The sequence below is a fragment of the Hemicordylus capensis genome, chromosome 5, assembly GCF_027244095.1.
Source record: "Hemicordylus capensis ecotype Gifberg chromosome 5, rHemCap1.1.pri, whole genome shotgun sequence".
Classification (NCBI taxonomy): domain Eukaryota; kingdom Metazoa; phylum Chordata; class Lepidosauria; order Squamata; family Cordylidae; genus Hemicordylus; species Hemicordylus capensis.
This window is the reverse complement of record NC_069661.1, coordinates 205,191,724-205,206,722: the sequence shown is the minus strand read 5'-3', so window position 1 is coordinate 205,206,722 and position 14,999 is coordinate 205,191,724. Positions and strand designations below refer to the sequence as shown.

Here is a 14,999-nt window from a genome sequence, read left to right as displayed (position 1 = left end):
GGCCGGTGCGTCTCATCTGAATCAGCCCAGCATGACCGGAATATTATTTGCTGGGAAGCGGCAGCCTTTGCGTCCTGCTGGTTGGCTTCCCCGGCCCAGAAGCGTCTTATTCGCTGAGGGGAAGCGGGGAACCGCTTGGGCTAACCACAATGCCACCAAACAGTCTGGAAACTGTCACATGGCCCCTAGAATGGCATACTCGGAAACCTTTCCCGCGTCTTGTGTTGTTTATTATCCAGCAGGATTGCCAGCCCTCCAGGACCGACCTGGAGTCTCCAAGGAACTGGCATCAATCAGGAGACTCTTGAAAGCAACCCTGGAGGTGTTACAGGCTTGTCCTCATGGTGGGAGGAGAAAGTGAAAGTGGGAATAAAAACTCCAGGAATCCCTCCCGTCAGAGTTGGCGGCCCCAACACTCACCCTGAAGAGGAATCCCGAGGAGCAGGCACAGGCTGAGGCCAGCCCCTCGAGCTGCCAGTCACCGGCCAGCCTTTCTTCGGGGGCTTCCTTCCCTTCGTCTGCGCATGTTTATCTTGGGGTGACTGACCGTCAGACAGCCGGAGCCGAGGAAGGAGGAGGAGGAGCCTTGAGCGGCCGACCGGGTTGCCGCAGCTGCGCAGTCGCCCTGCGGCTCAGAACAGAGGAGGCTCCCTCGTCGGGCCCAGGAAAGATGGCGGAGTATGTGCAGGTGGCGAAGAGGGCGCTGCAGCAGCTCGGGGGTCATGGCGGCATTCGCGGGGCTGTGGTGCGGTTGCTCAGGTAACGGAAGGCGCTCCTCTCCCCCCCCCGCCCTGGAAAGCCGGGAGATTGGGGGCTGTCTCTGCATGAGGGGTCACCTTGGTGGTGGGACGGGAGGACGCTTGGTTGTTCTCTCGGTCAAGTGAGTGGGCCTTTCTCAGTACCCGCACACCGGATCCTTTCACCCTGAGGGGTTTTCTGAATGCTCGGAGGGAGTGAGAAAATGGCAAGCGGTGAGCGATCAGGCTTCTCCCTGAGGAAAGGAATGGAGTCGGGATCCATTGTGCTTTCAAAGGGAGCGAAGTTCCCAAGGTTGGATACCCCAACAGGTCCCTGTTTTCCCGTTCACCTGAATGGGGAAATAGGGACCTGTTGGCAGATATGAGATTGCTGCTGTGGGAGAGAGAATAGGGAAACTATTCTCAGATCTGAACTGTGGAACAGATTTTGGGAAGCCCACCCTGCTGCTGTCACCGTGGGCTGAAGCAGCTTGCTTGAATAGAGTATGAATAAAGTTCTGTGTTATGATTGTAAGGGTGTGGGGAGTTTGGTTTTGTACTGATGGCATTTGTATTGGTTCTGTGTTTTATACAGTACTGCCACTTTTAGCCATCTTGGAGGTTCTTTCCAAGATAAAGTTTTATGTGGAAATTGTCTCAATAAAAATAAGGCTAGGAAAAAAATAATCTCTATTTTCCTGGGATGATGTGGCTGGATTGGTTGGGAGTTCTTGGGGGGTTTTAGCCGAACTTTTATATTGTTACAGACTGTTATGTACAGTATTTTAGACTAGCTTTGCAAGATCTGAGTAAACACATACACACTGGATTGTCAGTGTGAAAATGCCCTTGTCTTTCAAATTGTGAATTGGTTATTGAGAAATAAGTTCTTCATGAGGGCCTATTTTCAAGTGTGTCTAAGTTGGAGATATTAGTATGTATGGTTTTTTTTTTACCTAAACCAATACCCTGTAAGGTAGATTGTGTCAGAGCTTTTTGTCTAGTGGTTTAATCTGGTAGGATAATTGTCAGTTAAAATTACTGCTATGTGTCTTGGGAACTTGCAGGGTCAATGATTTGAAGACTGGTGAACTAGTAGGCGTTGATAAATATGGAAACAAATACTATGAAGACAAAAGATACTTTTTTGGTGAGTATGTATACTTGAGTAATTGAACTGCTTATTCTAGTAAATATGTTAACCTAGCCTCTTTGAAAACAAAAAGAGAGAGAAAAATGTGTCCTCTTATATGAGGTCACCACCTAATTAGGTTTCTTGTCAAGGAGAAGGGTGAAAGGCATCATCTCATACTGTGTGGGAGGAGGCAATGGTAAACCCCTCCTGTAGACTACCAAAGAAAACCACAGGGCTCTGTGGGCACCAGGAGTCGAAATCGACTCGACTGCACACTTTACCTTTACCTTACGTCCACAACACCTCACTGCTCCTCCACCTTCTTGTTCAGATATAGAGATGTGAAAAAAGGAAGTCTCCAGATTTACATTCGGGGTTTGGGATTGGCTAGTAGGGTGTGTGATGTCCATCTTAATTATAATAATGATAATTAATAAATGAACTTTGTTAGCCAACCCATAACAAATTTTTCTCTGGGTGGCTCACAATTGCTATCACAGTTGTAGCTGACTCATTTATTCAGCTAAGTAGTAGATCAACCTTCTTTTAATCCCTTGCTTAACCCTTAGACTATTTAGTGAAATCAAACTCTAGTTATAGAAATGAAAGGCTATACTTGTCACAGGGTTGCATGGGCTGATAATGTGGTGGTTATGAGATTTGCGTGTGAAAATACAAATTGATGGAAACGAAACTTGAGAATCTCCTGATTGTGTTCAGGACTCTTAATTCTCAAGTTTCATTTCCATCAGTTTTTGATCCAGCAGAAAACACACAGTGTATTGTCTGAACTCTGGAATACAAATGTATTGTATATTTCTGGAGTTTTGAAAATGATCTTGGCCTGTCATCCACTTGTAATATATATGTGCCTCCAATTAATACTATTAGGACTAATTTATTTGGAAGCTGGTCATATGCCAATAAAAATGATCCTCATTCAAAGAATACTCAAGTATAAAGACTATATGTTGAAAATGTATGTTAAAATGCCCTAATATTGTTGAAAGCAGGGCTGTTAAATAGCATGTTGCTATTTTGATTTCACAAAATTTGAATTGGGGGCAAGAGGCCAAATTTATAATTAATAAAATGGCATGCATCCACATTTCATCTTCAATCAGATACATTTTAAATACAGAATTCTTTTTAAATTTAAAGGTCGTCACAGATGGGTCATATATACTGAGGAAATGAATGGAAAGGACACATTCTGGAACGTGGATGGAAGCATGGTGCCACCTGAATGGTAAATACACTAACTTAACACATATATTTATGTGTTTGTATGTTGCATAAACACTGTGAATCAGTTACCCTCAAAACAAATAAACTGGGACTTTGCAAAAGCAAAGAAATGAAAATGCAAAACTGTTAATGGTATATCATCTTCGAAGATTCTTCCGTGTAACTTGTCAGGAACTTGTTTTTAGGGGTGTACATGGACCGTTTGGCGCAGTTCAATCTGAATTCAGACCGAACTGCAGGTATGTGAACTGGTTCAATCGAATGGATCGGCTGTGCCAATCGGTTTGATGAACTGGTTCAAAAGAGTTCGCGATTGAACCGTTCGAACCAGCCTGGTTCACAGTGGTCTGGTTCACTATCAAACCAGTTTTGCACATCCCTACTTGATTTCCCCCCGTCCAAAACTCCCTTGTTGCTAAACAAACATATTTTGAACGCTGCCAAGGTATTGTTTGACATATAGGCATGCGTTGTTTCTCTCCTTTCTACATAGCTTTTATTGTCTTAACAAAATTTAATATAAACATTATAATACAGAAGTTTGGTATAAAAGACTATTCTTGGAAAAGAAGTTTACATTAAAAGGCTTGCATCAAAATAATAACTTGCCATCACAAAAGGCTTTCATTAAAAGAAATGCTTAAATTAAAACATATTTGAAAATATACAATCAGTAATAATCAATAAACAATCAAGGCTTGGAAAAAGCCCCTCTCTCTCCTAGTCTGAAAAGATACTTGAAACAGTGTTTTGGCCTCAAAAGGCTGGCTCTGGCTTGTATACAAATTATAGTTCTTTAGCTCTTCTGGCATCTCAAAAAGCATTCTTAAAAAGATAAAATACAGTTCAAAACTGTTCCTAGTCTCAAAAGAAACCAGCCCCATCTTAAAACAGGTAACCAGACCACCCTGCTTATTCAAAAGTATCTTTAAAAGTCAATTTTCTCAGCCAGACGTAGGCTGTCTGACTGACTACCTGGTCAGGTCATGATTAAAAGTTCCTTCTGTGTCTGCTCTGGAGCACTTAAATGGAGAACTTTCACTCCACCTGCCCCTCCTAATTCAAAACAGTCCGTTTAGTTTATATTTCTCAGTCCTTGAAATGTTGCTCTGAGTGGAGACAGAAATCTTGTTTTGGTTATTTGTGTTCTTCTCATTACGGTCAGACTGGTATCTTACCAATGGCATGTAAGGCCTTGATATGCACAAAGGTTGTTATTTCCAGCTTCCAAGTGGCTCTGGCACACAAATGGCTCCTCTCATGTCAAGCAGGAAGGCCAGATTAGTCTAGAATTGCATTTATCTATGACACGAATCTTCTGCCAGAAACATACTTCACTGTTTCCAGGATAGAACAGACACTGCAGTTATGTCTGAAAGGAGAAAGGCCTACATTGGATAGGCAAGTGTCAGTCTCAGTCTAGGAATCTCAGTAAATGCATGTTTGTTACTGAAAACAGAAGTTGTGCCTCCTCTTTTTGCTATATCACCTAGTTAGGGAAAGGCATGATATTACATCGCATTTCTCACTGCCTACTCCGGTAGCAACCAATAATGTGGAGCGTAGAAATACATGACAAGGAGATGTAAATTGAAGTCCCCTATTTTAGTAGTAACTGAAATTTCTCTTTAAATGAGAGGAGGGAGAGCTAATGTGTGCTGTTGGTGGTGGTATCTAGAGGGAAACTCAGAAGCAAAATGAAATACCTATCTGGCATTCTGTCCATGAGCCTTAATTCACTTCCAGTTCTGCTTGGGGTCTTCATCTGTGGATTACTGCAGTGGACACTGTGTTTTAGCATAAAATGTGACAGACATTTAACTACACTTTGAGAGGCTGTTCATGTGCATGGTTGCTTCCACAATCAAACTTTGTCCTCATCAAGCATTCAGGTTTATTAATAACTTCTAGTTCTATAACTCTTATGCACATTTAAAATGAAGTGGCTATTGTTCTGCAGCCTTATGATATAAATTAAAGGAAATAGAAGAAAATTGATACAGGTAGACAGAACCCTTTTCATTAATGAGAACCTCATCTAAATACTCCCTGTCTCCTAGCTGTCACAGTAATTGGTATTATACTTGTCCTTTTTGCTTCATGGGCCTCTTAGTGCTTCTACGCGTATGACTCTGGAGAATATTGAGATTCAAAAAGGAGAATATGCATGGCAAGATACAAGGTGTTGGTCATAACCTATAAAGCCCTAAACAGCTTGGGCCCTGGGTTTTAAAGAGAACGTCTTCTTCGTTATGAACCCCACCGCCCATTGAGATCATCAGGAGAGGTCCGTCTGCATTTGCCACCAGCTTGTCTGGTGGCTACTCAGAGACGGGCCTTCTCCGTTGCTGCCCCAAGGCTTTGGAATGTGCTCCCTAGTGAAATAAGAGCCTCCCCATCTCTGACATCTTTTAAAAAGATGCATTTCTTCACCCAGACTTTTAACTGATATTGTTTTGATTGTTTTAATGTTGTTTTTAGAATATTGTTTTAAAATTTTAAATTGTATTTTAAATTTCTTGCTTTTAACTTTTCTGTTCTTTTTTTTAATTAATGTTTTACTTTTAATCTTGTTGTAAACCACCCAGAGACATAAGTTTTGGGTGGTGTAAAAATATGATAAATAAATAAGATTCCTGGAATCTTTCGATGAGATCCAATAGAAGAATGCTCTCAGTCCCAGTGGTACATAGCACATTAGATCCCTGTAATCTATACAGACGTTAACAAGGATTGCATGCTCAGATTTTTTGCAAAATATACATTTGTGGAGACTTAACACAAGTTGTGAATGTGTGTTTCCTACCCAGACGTGATTCTGAACAAAGCAGAATTTAAATGTAGGTTAATTATCCCAAACCCTGTAACAATCTTCTATATTTCCATGCAATGTTATCTCCAGATTCACTGCCAAACAGTATAAATACTCAATGTAGCCTACAAATATCAAGTCCTCAAGTGCACTGCAGTAGTAATTTTATATAAATGTAATAGATCTTTTCCCCCTTTTGATTTAGGTTTACTTCTGACTTTTTTCTTTCCTCTTCCATTACGCTTAACTATATCAACTGCAGATAGGGTGATTTGCTGATGTTGATCGATCAATCAATCAGCCTTAAATACAGTCGCAGACCAACAGAAGAAAAGCAACTAATACATAAAATAATATACGATTATATACTACCTTAACAGCTACTCCTGGATGCATCACTAAAATATTATAAAGGTGATACAATTTCTTGGTGGGATCTACAAGATGACAAATTTGGCTACCTTACATGTAATATCTGTTTGTTTATCATTTAAAATAAATGAAACATAAAATTCCTTTGAATGACCTGGAAAGTGTTTTAGCACAAGTGAAATACTTGCTAATACACAGTTCGCTATAAAAGGGACAATAAAGAAGAACATGACCAATGGTTTCAACAGCACCGGAGCCACAAAGACAAGTATGTTCCACAAAAAGGATATTTTTGTACCTGCCCTTTAAAAGTACCAATGGAAGGGCATTGAAGCAGGCTCTGGGAAAGGCCCTTCAGTATTTAGGCACATCCAAGGTGGTCAAATAATTGGCCAACTCAAAACTATGTTTCTGTTTGATCCCGTTTGCAGAGAGACTCTGACCCTGTGACACTGGGGAGGTAGAAACCACAGAACAAGTAATCTTCTTTAGCCCCCTTTACAGAGACATTCAGGCCAAGCTTATATTTCTACTACTTCACAAGTACCCTGACCACCCAAATCATATCTACACCTGGTTCCTGCTTTCGGATGAAGACCTGTCCTTCACGAATAGTGTTCCTATTTAGGTGCTTTATTTTATATATCCCATTTTAGCCAATGCTTTTTGCATCCTATATATTTTGCATTTTATACGTTCATAATTTTTCTAATACAACTGTTTAATAATCTCATAGCTACCCGCTTTTCTAAGGATAGCATCTTATAGTATTATAATATAGCTTTGTACTATTAAAGTAGTAATTTTAAAGTAATATAGTTTTATGGTTCCATAATTTGTGTTTATTATTTTATTATTTTTGAACTCTACTCTACTGTTCTATCTTGTGCTGGTCTTGGACCATAATAAAGATGATTGATTGATTGGGGGGGGCAAAAGATCCTGGGGGGTCTGCCCCGCCATGACCTAGGATGCTCTTGTGAGAGATTAGCCCAGCAAAGCAGTCCATGCAGACCAAACTGAACTCAAGCTCCACTGGTGGCTTGCCCTCTGATAAGAAGGCCTGTCTACTAGGGAAGACCACAGCAGGTGAGCCCTAGGTCTCTCTTCGAACTGTGTGGTCATGGGTTGAGTTAACCCACCGAAGGGGGCACAGCTTGTAGGGGCCCCAAAACTCTCCATGGTAAAAGACAGAACAGAATATCTGGGGGAGGGGAGACCCTTCCCTATGAAGACTTGCATGCATGAAAAGGAGATTTGGATGCTCCATGTGCCATAGGCTGGCCACATGCATGGACAGGAGAAACACTGGGTTCTGGGACAGACCTTTAAACCTATTCAAATTTCCTGGGTCCAGCCTAGCATTGTGCCATATACAGATCTGCTGGTGTGGGGAATCACAGGACAAGGGAGCCCCGGTCTCCAGTGACTCTAGGAAAGCAGGGTTGCTGTTTGGGGGCACAAATAAGGGTGCACATTTCCACATGGGTGGATGGGCTAGCAGGGGGCACGCTTTGACAGGTACTTGGCCCGCAATCACGAAGAGAGGGAGAGACTCATCCCCGCAGCTTCTCTCCATAGAGCAACCGGCTCAGTTTAGAGCTCCAGTGGCCTGTCACTCTCGTGAGGGAGTAGTCCATGGGAGAAGGGATTGTTTCATCTTTGTGTATTATTAGTAATTACTAATTTGCACCCCCACCTTGTTCCCCACAGGTGATTTTTCTCTTGAGTTGTGAGGGGGTGTCCCCATAGCCTGGCACTCTCTTGAGCGAGCACAGTTCACCCTGGGTTGGCATATTCTGTGCACTCTCCTTTGACTGGAGCACTACTGACCCTGGTGACCAGCCCTGCTCATGAGTAAACCTAGGGAGTGCAAATCCTCCAAGGGGAAGCAGCTGGGCCCCCCTTCCCCAACCTTTCTGTGGGGAAAATTGCTCTAGAATCCCTGCTTGGGGCTGCCTTTTAAACCCAACCCTGGGCACCCCTTCAGCCATTTGCTCCCCTCCCAACACTGTGATGGGGGTGCCCTGCTCCCATTTCCACCTGCAGTGTCTGTGCTTGTGAACATACATCATTGCTGCTTCATTCTCGGGGAGCATATCACTTGGTGCCCGTCATGTCGGATGTTCCTCTCCTGGTGCTGTGATAGGGTGCCCTGCTGATGTTGGGCTGTCCCTGTCATGAGAGGGCCAGTCTACTGGGGAAGACCATGGGATATTAGCTCTAGGTCTCCCTTTGGGCTGCATGCTCATGAGTTGAGTTAATCCATCAAAAAGGGCCCCTGCTTGTGTGAGGCTCCCAACTCTCCATGGCAAAACATAGAACTTAAACACTGCAAAAAAACACCACCACCTTCCTTCTGAACACACACTCAAAGAGGATTTTAATGCTCCCAGCCTGGCCGCATGTGTGGATTGGGGGAAACACTAGGTATGTGGATGTATCTTTAAACCAATTCAAAATTACCAGGTTTGTTTCAGCATCGCACTGTATGCAGATTTACTGGTGTGAGGATTTGTGGGAGAGGGGAACCCCAATTTCCAGTGACCCCAGGATAGCAGGGTTGCCGTTTCAGGGCACAAGCCCATTGGTTCCCCCCCCCCACCATTTGTTCCACCCCCAGCACTGTGGCCTGCTAATGTTGCTTGTGAACATACATCATTGTCGCTTCTTTTTCGGGGAGCAAGGCACTTAGTGCCCGTCCTGTTATCCCATCTGTTTTTTCTTCTGCTTGCCAGGTGCCATGAGTGAGTGACAGTGGGAAGAGGGAATGCCCCTATGTGACTCTGCCTCTTGACAGTCTGACAAGCCAGGGATGCGATGTGGCTGTGTGTCTGTTGCTAGGCAACTGGCTAGGTGACAGAAGGGGCGGGTCTGGTGCTCAGAGAGGTAGCCAGCAAGAAGCTCTACAGGCATGGAGCAGGCACAATCCTGGGCACATCTGCACCACCACCTCTATGATTGTAGTTCCAAAATGGTCATGACACCGTGGTTATAGTTCAGATGTATAGCTTTGGCTGCCAAACCGGAGATCTCAGCACCAAACCTTTGTGCAAACCAAAGTTTCAAATTGGAGTTTATTTATTTATTCGATTTCTATACCGCCCTTCCAAAAATGGCTCAGGGTGGTTTACACAAGAAATAATAAATAAATAAGATGGATCCCTGTCCCCAAAGGGCTCACAATCTAAAAGAACCATAAGATAGACACCAGCAACAGTCACTGGAGGTCCTGTGCTGGGGGTGGATAGGGCCAGTTACTCTCCCCCTGCTAAATAAAGAGAATCACCACGTTAAAAGGTGCCTCTTTGCCCAGTAAGCAGGGGCTTGACAAGGCAAACTGCAAGCCGCTTTCAGCACGAAACTGCAGTTGCATGAATTTGGACTTACTGGAGTTCCAGCCTCCGCCCCATTTAACTCTGGTTTTGTGTTGCATCTGAACCCAGCTAATGTTTCATATCATGTAATTTTTGCTTTTGAACCTGTGTATGCAGGTGTGTATGGATTAAATATTGTTAAATATTTTATTTAAAGGGACTGTTAGGTCAACTTCTTTATCAGTAATGTTTTGGTTTTTTTAGGCATCGTTGGCTGCACTGCATGACAGAGGAACCCCCGACTACGCATCCACCAGTGGCTCGTAAATTCATTTGGGAGAACCATAAATTCAATCTAAGTGGTACTCCTGGACAATATGTACCATATTCTACCACCCGTAAGAAGATACAGGAGTGGGTCCCACCTTCTACACCTAGCAAGTGAAAAGAACATGTTGATTTACCAAAAATTGAATGTATATTATGAACTGTATTTTCTGTATTTAATAAAAGTGTTTCATCATAAGCCTTCTGAAAAGAGAAATATTGATGAAAAAGAAGTAATGAGTGGCAAATGGCTTAATAAGATGGCTTACTGAAGAATATGCAATAGGCTATGGGATAATGTTTCTGAAATTTTCCTTTGAAGGAGTTTTCTAAACAATCTAGTTCTGAGCACTTATTTCATCTAAACAATATTAAGGCAGTAATGGCCTATAATCTATACCATCAGTATTGATGGTAAGTATTGAAAGCTTACACATTTTATTTCTGAATGACTGCTTTCTTCTTGAGATTGAATTGTGCTGCTCTTCCTAATACTACTCATTTCTTGATATCATGGTGTTTGGGAATGTTTTAACGCTGTATACTATGATGAAAATGCAGCAGAGCATTGCAAACTGCTGCAAATTAACGATGAGATATCTCTAGAAGAGGAAACAACTGAAGATGTAAGTGGTCAGCTTTTTAATATATATTTGCTGTGATGTTCTAAACCAGGCCTGCTCAATTTAGGCTGTTTTTGGACTACAACTCACATAATCCCCAGCGGCCAATAGCCAAGGATTATGGGCATTGTAGGCCAACGAGCAGCCCTGTTCTAAGCACATTCTAATATAATGTTACTATTGCCAGACCAGCTCAGCTGTAATAATTTTGTATCAGAATTATCAACAAGACGAACAATCCCAATATTATATCTGAATTAACTCTTTACTGCTTTGAGTTAAGTGTGGCTCCATGTGTTTCTGTACTGCAATGATGGCAATTGTTCAGACTGTATATAAAACCATAGACTGAGGAGGATGGCACAATTTATAGGGATGTGCACGAACCTGGTTGGAGGCCCTTTTACAGGCCTCCGAACAGGTTCTAACACGGGGCTGGTTCGAAGTTCGACGAGGGGGTGCCACTATAAGGGTGGTGAAGGGTGCATTTCCCCCTCCCGCTGCTTTCCCCCCGCCGGCACTCATTGCTGTTAAAAGCCTTCAAGGCGGCAGCATACCTCCCTGTTGCCCTCTTCGGCCAGAAGTACTGGGCGCATGTGCGCACTCACCGATCTGCCATATGCGCACCTGGTATTTCCGGCCGAGGAGGGAAATGGGGTGGTAGGGAGGTACGCTGCTGCCCTGAAGGCTTTTAACAGCAACGAGTGCCAGTGGGGGAGAAGTGGCGGGATGGGTAAGTGCACCCTCCCCCACCCTTAAAGCGACACCCCTGCCGCCTTTGAACCGCCCAGCTGCGGTTCCATGCACATCCCCAACACCTTATAGGCTATCTGATCCAATCCTCGCTGCTTGATAGACATTTCAGAGGAAATCCCGCATCCCAAAAAATAGGTGTCCAGACTTTGCTTGAAGACCTTCAGTGAAGCACAGACCACCACCTCTCTTGTTAACTTGTCCTGTTAGTCAAACTGCTCTTGTTAATAGTTTACCCTAAGTTATTCCTGGCTTTGTCCTCCCCAATACAGAAGTATTTAAATGCTTAACAGCAAGGACTAGTTCAATTTTTTACCTTCCAAGGATACAGCAGGGTGCAATGAAGCCTTCTGAGGCCTTACTGCCTTACATCTTGGGCCTTACAGTTACTACCAGTAGTACTGTGGTTACTACTACTACTGGGAGGGAGGGTGAATGTTCAAACTGGCCTTTAACTTATGGCCAATTCCTGTTTCATGAAGCTGGTAACTGGTTGTTAACCAAGTTTCCTTAACCTGACTCCTTTCACACCTAGGGAGAAAATTTCTTCTTATAGCCTGAAGGGCAGTCGGGAAGTCGTTAATCGCTGGCAGCACCAAATAGAAGCACCTTTTAAATCAAGTGCTCATTCCCTGAGGACCGACAGTTGGAGCAGACAGCTGCCATTACTGCTGAAGACAGCTTAACAAAGGCCAATTGCATTAATGTTAATTTGCAAGGAAATGATTTGTTGTCCTTAGCTCTTTGGAAACAGATGTGTGTTATATTTGCGTATGTTATGAGGTGTGTTCTGTACTAAATAGCATTTATTTGGAGCACAGAAGAGCTTTCAGGGTCACAGGCTTCTTCTTAAAAACCCCATTTTAAGTGTGTATAGGGATTTCAAAATGACATCAAAAAGGAAACCAGAAGTGCACCAGAAATTCCTCGGACTGCATGCTATAAATCAGAATTTATAATTCTGGTAATACCCTATTATACAGACCTCTAAATCTGTTTTCATGGTGACTGGATTTGTATATGACTGGATTTGTATATGTATGTATATTCTTGTTAGTATCTGGCACTATTTAATTCAATTTTCCCCAGGAATATTGGCAAGGCTTTCATCATTGTAGATAATTTGATATGTGTACATTTGTTATGAAGAACTCTGAGTATAATAGTGACTGAAGCTTTATAGCTGGTTCTCCTCTCTAGTTTGTGATAACAAATGTTGTGTGATCTGAATAAGGCAATTCACGCCCCCACGGCAGTAGCTTAAAGTCACACCAGTTAACTTCTAAAATCTACTGTAGGATTGTTCCATCAAAGCATCAGGTTTAAAGGAAGCAATAAAATATTTTTTTGAAGATATGCTATCTAAAAAAATAATATCCTTTGATCTAAATCATAAACTCGGAGGATTGGCAGAGTGAAATACAGTAGTGCAATATCTACACCTCAGGGTCACTGGAGGCTTTACAGACAGGGCTGTTACCCCAAATCTTCTTCGGAAGAGCCTCTGTGTGTTCACACACCAGCCAAACGTACCCCAAAGTCCCTTCGTGATCCTTGGAAGCACTCCACGCACAAATCAGGCTTTCTCTTGTGAATTCTAGCTTATCTCAATGTATTTCTGGGTTTTTCAAATGCTGGTTTAAAGCTGCTTTTTCTGAAAACACTGGAGCAAACAGGGAGTGGCACCAAGGTAGAATCATTAGCATGATAAGAGGGACACCCTCTTTAGAAATGCAGATATAGCTCTTTAGAAATCTCCCCTCCTCCACACCCAGCTAGAAGGAAAATATGAAGGCATGCAATGTGAACTTGCACCAAAACAAAACCTGTAAGCAGGGAGGAAGGGCTGCTTCCCTCAATGCCACAAGTGTAATTCCAAGTGTCTTTTCTCAACATTTACCCTGCAGCATGAAGCCATGTGCGAATAACTCCCTGATTTGTGTGCACATTTTCTTTTCCCCTATGACTACAGTCATCCCTTGCCAACTGCTAGGGTTCCATTCTGGCAAAACCTTGCTGTTGGCAAATTCGTGGTTGGTGAGGCATTACAGTCTATGAGAAATGGGGTTAGGGGAACCATGACCACAAAAAGACCTAAAAATAAAGGAGGGGGATTAAAAAAATGCTAAAAATCATGCATCACCAAGAAGAATGAGCAGATCGAACCTTGATATTGTTTTTAATGCCCCCCCCCAAATAAATTTAAAATTGGTAAGTTCAGCAAGGGTCACCAAGAGGAATGAGGAGATCAATCCTCTGAACCCTGCAAAATTGCTGAAACCCCTCACCAAATGCAGATAGGTTGTGGTTGGCAAGACCTGTCACAATTTCCCATATACTCAAAACCACGGTTGGCAAGGGATGACTGTACTTCCTCAATGTAAGATTTTTTCATCTGTTATGCTATTTTAGCCTACTTTCCAGTAGCCTTATGAGATCACGTCGCATTCTCTGTGTCCGTGTCCCCTACTATCGATTTTGCAACGCCTGGACCAATATGAACCAAATCGGGTATAGTTGTAGGGACACCTCAACAGTGTAATTTGTGAAGAGGTCATCCACCCCAATTCAAAATGGCAGACGCATCAACTTTTGAGGAGCAAGTGGGCTAATTTGTGAACCACCTAAACAATTTGAACCAAATTTGCTACAGCTGTAGGGACACACAGGGATACCACAATGGTGTAGTTTGTGATGATGTCATCCACCCTAAACCAAGATGGCAGATGCGTGAACTTTTGAGGTGGGTTAACTTGCAGACAGGCTAACCGATTTGAACCAAATTACGTACAGTTGTAGGGATAGTGAAAGGAAAGTAGGCAGATTAGTTCTTATTAGAACAACTTGTTTTAATAGCTGAATAGTTACTGCTAATGTGATAAAATGCAGCTACTGAAATGAGGGGCAAATGTCAGTCAGCTGGGCAAGCAAAAGCAGAATCAACATTGGGAAATGCAGTCTTCCCTGCTTTTAAACCTGTAAACGTAAGCACAGTAATCTACACGAACCTTTTCCTCGAAAGATGCACATTGAAGAACTTCAGATGGGCACTGATAGATGATAAGCAGCTAGTGTGAACAGGACCTAACAAAACATTTCCTGCAAATGGAACACTTTCATATTGAGACTGAAAAAAACATTTCACAATGTTTCACAAACATTTTTATAGATATCATATTGGCTCAGGACTATTTTCTTCTTGAGTAAAGCAGTTCCCATTGTTAGAGAGTGGTTCATTCAAGGGATATGTTAATGTCCTATAAAGTGTATGTATTTTATTCATTTATATATGTTACTTTTCAAGGCTTAGGTGGGCAATAATCAAGTAAGGCTTTTAAATATGTTGAACAAGATTAAATACCATAACAACCATCTAACCCCAAATCTAGAATTAATAGAAAATTTCTGCATTACCTCTGGAAGATGCTCAGGAGTGGATAAGCCTTCATAGCAGTAAAACAGCACAGAAATGCCTTTCTGTTCTCATGCCATTTCACAGATGGTAGTGATAAGATTATGTTCTTAGTTGACCTTAGAGAATGTCACTATTTCTCCATTAAAATGGTATGAATTCCTAGTTTATATGCCCAGATTTTTAGTTGGTTTCTAATACACCCAACAGACATTGCATAAGTGCAGTCAAAGGAAAGAGTTAAGATTATACATGAATGACTA

The 14,999-nt window shown here is 42.4% G+C and overlaps 1 protein-coding gene across 1 annotated transcript; it reads left to right on the top strand.

Moving 5' to 3' along the window:
• The first annotated feature begins 549 nt into the window (after window positions 1–549).
• Window positions 550–10,147, top strand: NDUFA12 (NADH:ubiquinone oxidoreductase subunit A12). The gene is made up of 4 exons (XM_053252056.1): window positions 550–759; window positions 1,805–1,887; window positions 3,034–3,121; window positions 9,886–10,147. The coding sequence occupies exons 1-4, from the start codon at window positions 671–673 to the stop codon at window positions 10,064–10,066; spliced, it is 441 nt and encodes a 146-aa protein (XP_053108031.1). The 5' UTR covers window positions 550–670; the 3' UTR covers window positions 10,067–10,147.
• Window positions 10,148–14,999: the final 4,852 nt, after the last annotated feature.

Excerpts from the sequence above, each read along its gene's own strand:
- NDUFA12 (XM_053252056.1), top strand. The coding sequence starts at position 671 with ATGGCGGAGTATGTGCAGGTGGCGAAGAGGGCGCTGCAGCAGCTCGGG. Across the intron at positions 760-1,804 it reads GCTGTGGTGCGGTTGCTCAG|GGTCAATGATTTGAAGACTG; the intron begins GTAACGGAAGGC and ends GGGAACTTGCAG. Across the intron at positions 1,888-3,033 it reads AGACAAAAGATACTTTTTTG|GTCGTCACAGATGGGTCATA; the intron begins GTGAGTATGTAT and ends TTAAATTTAAAG.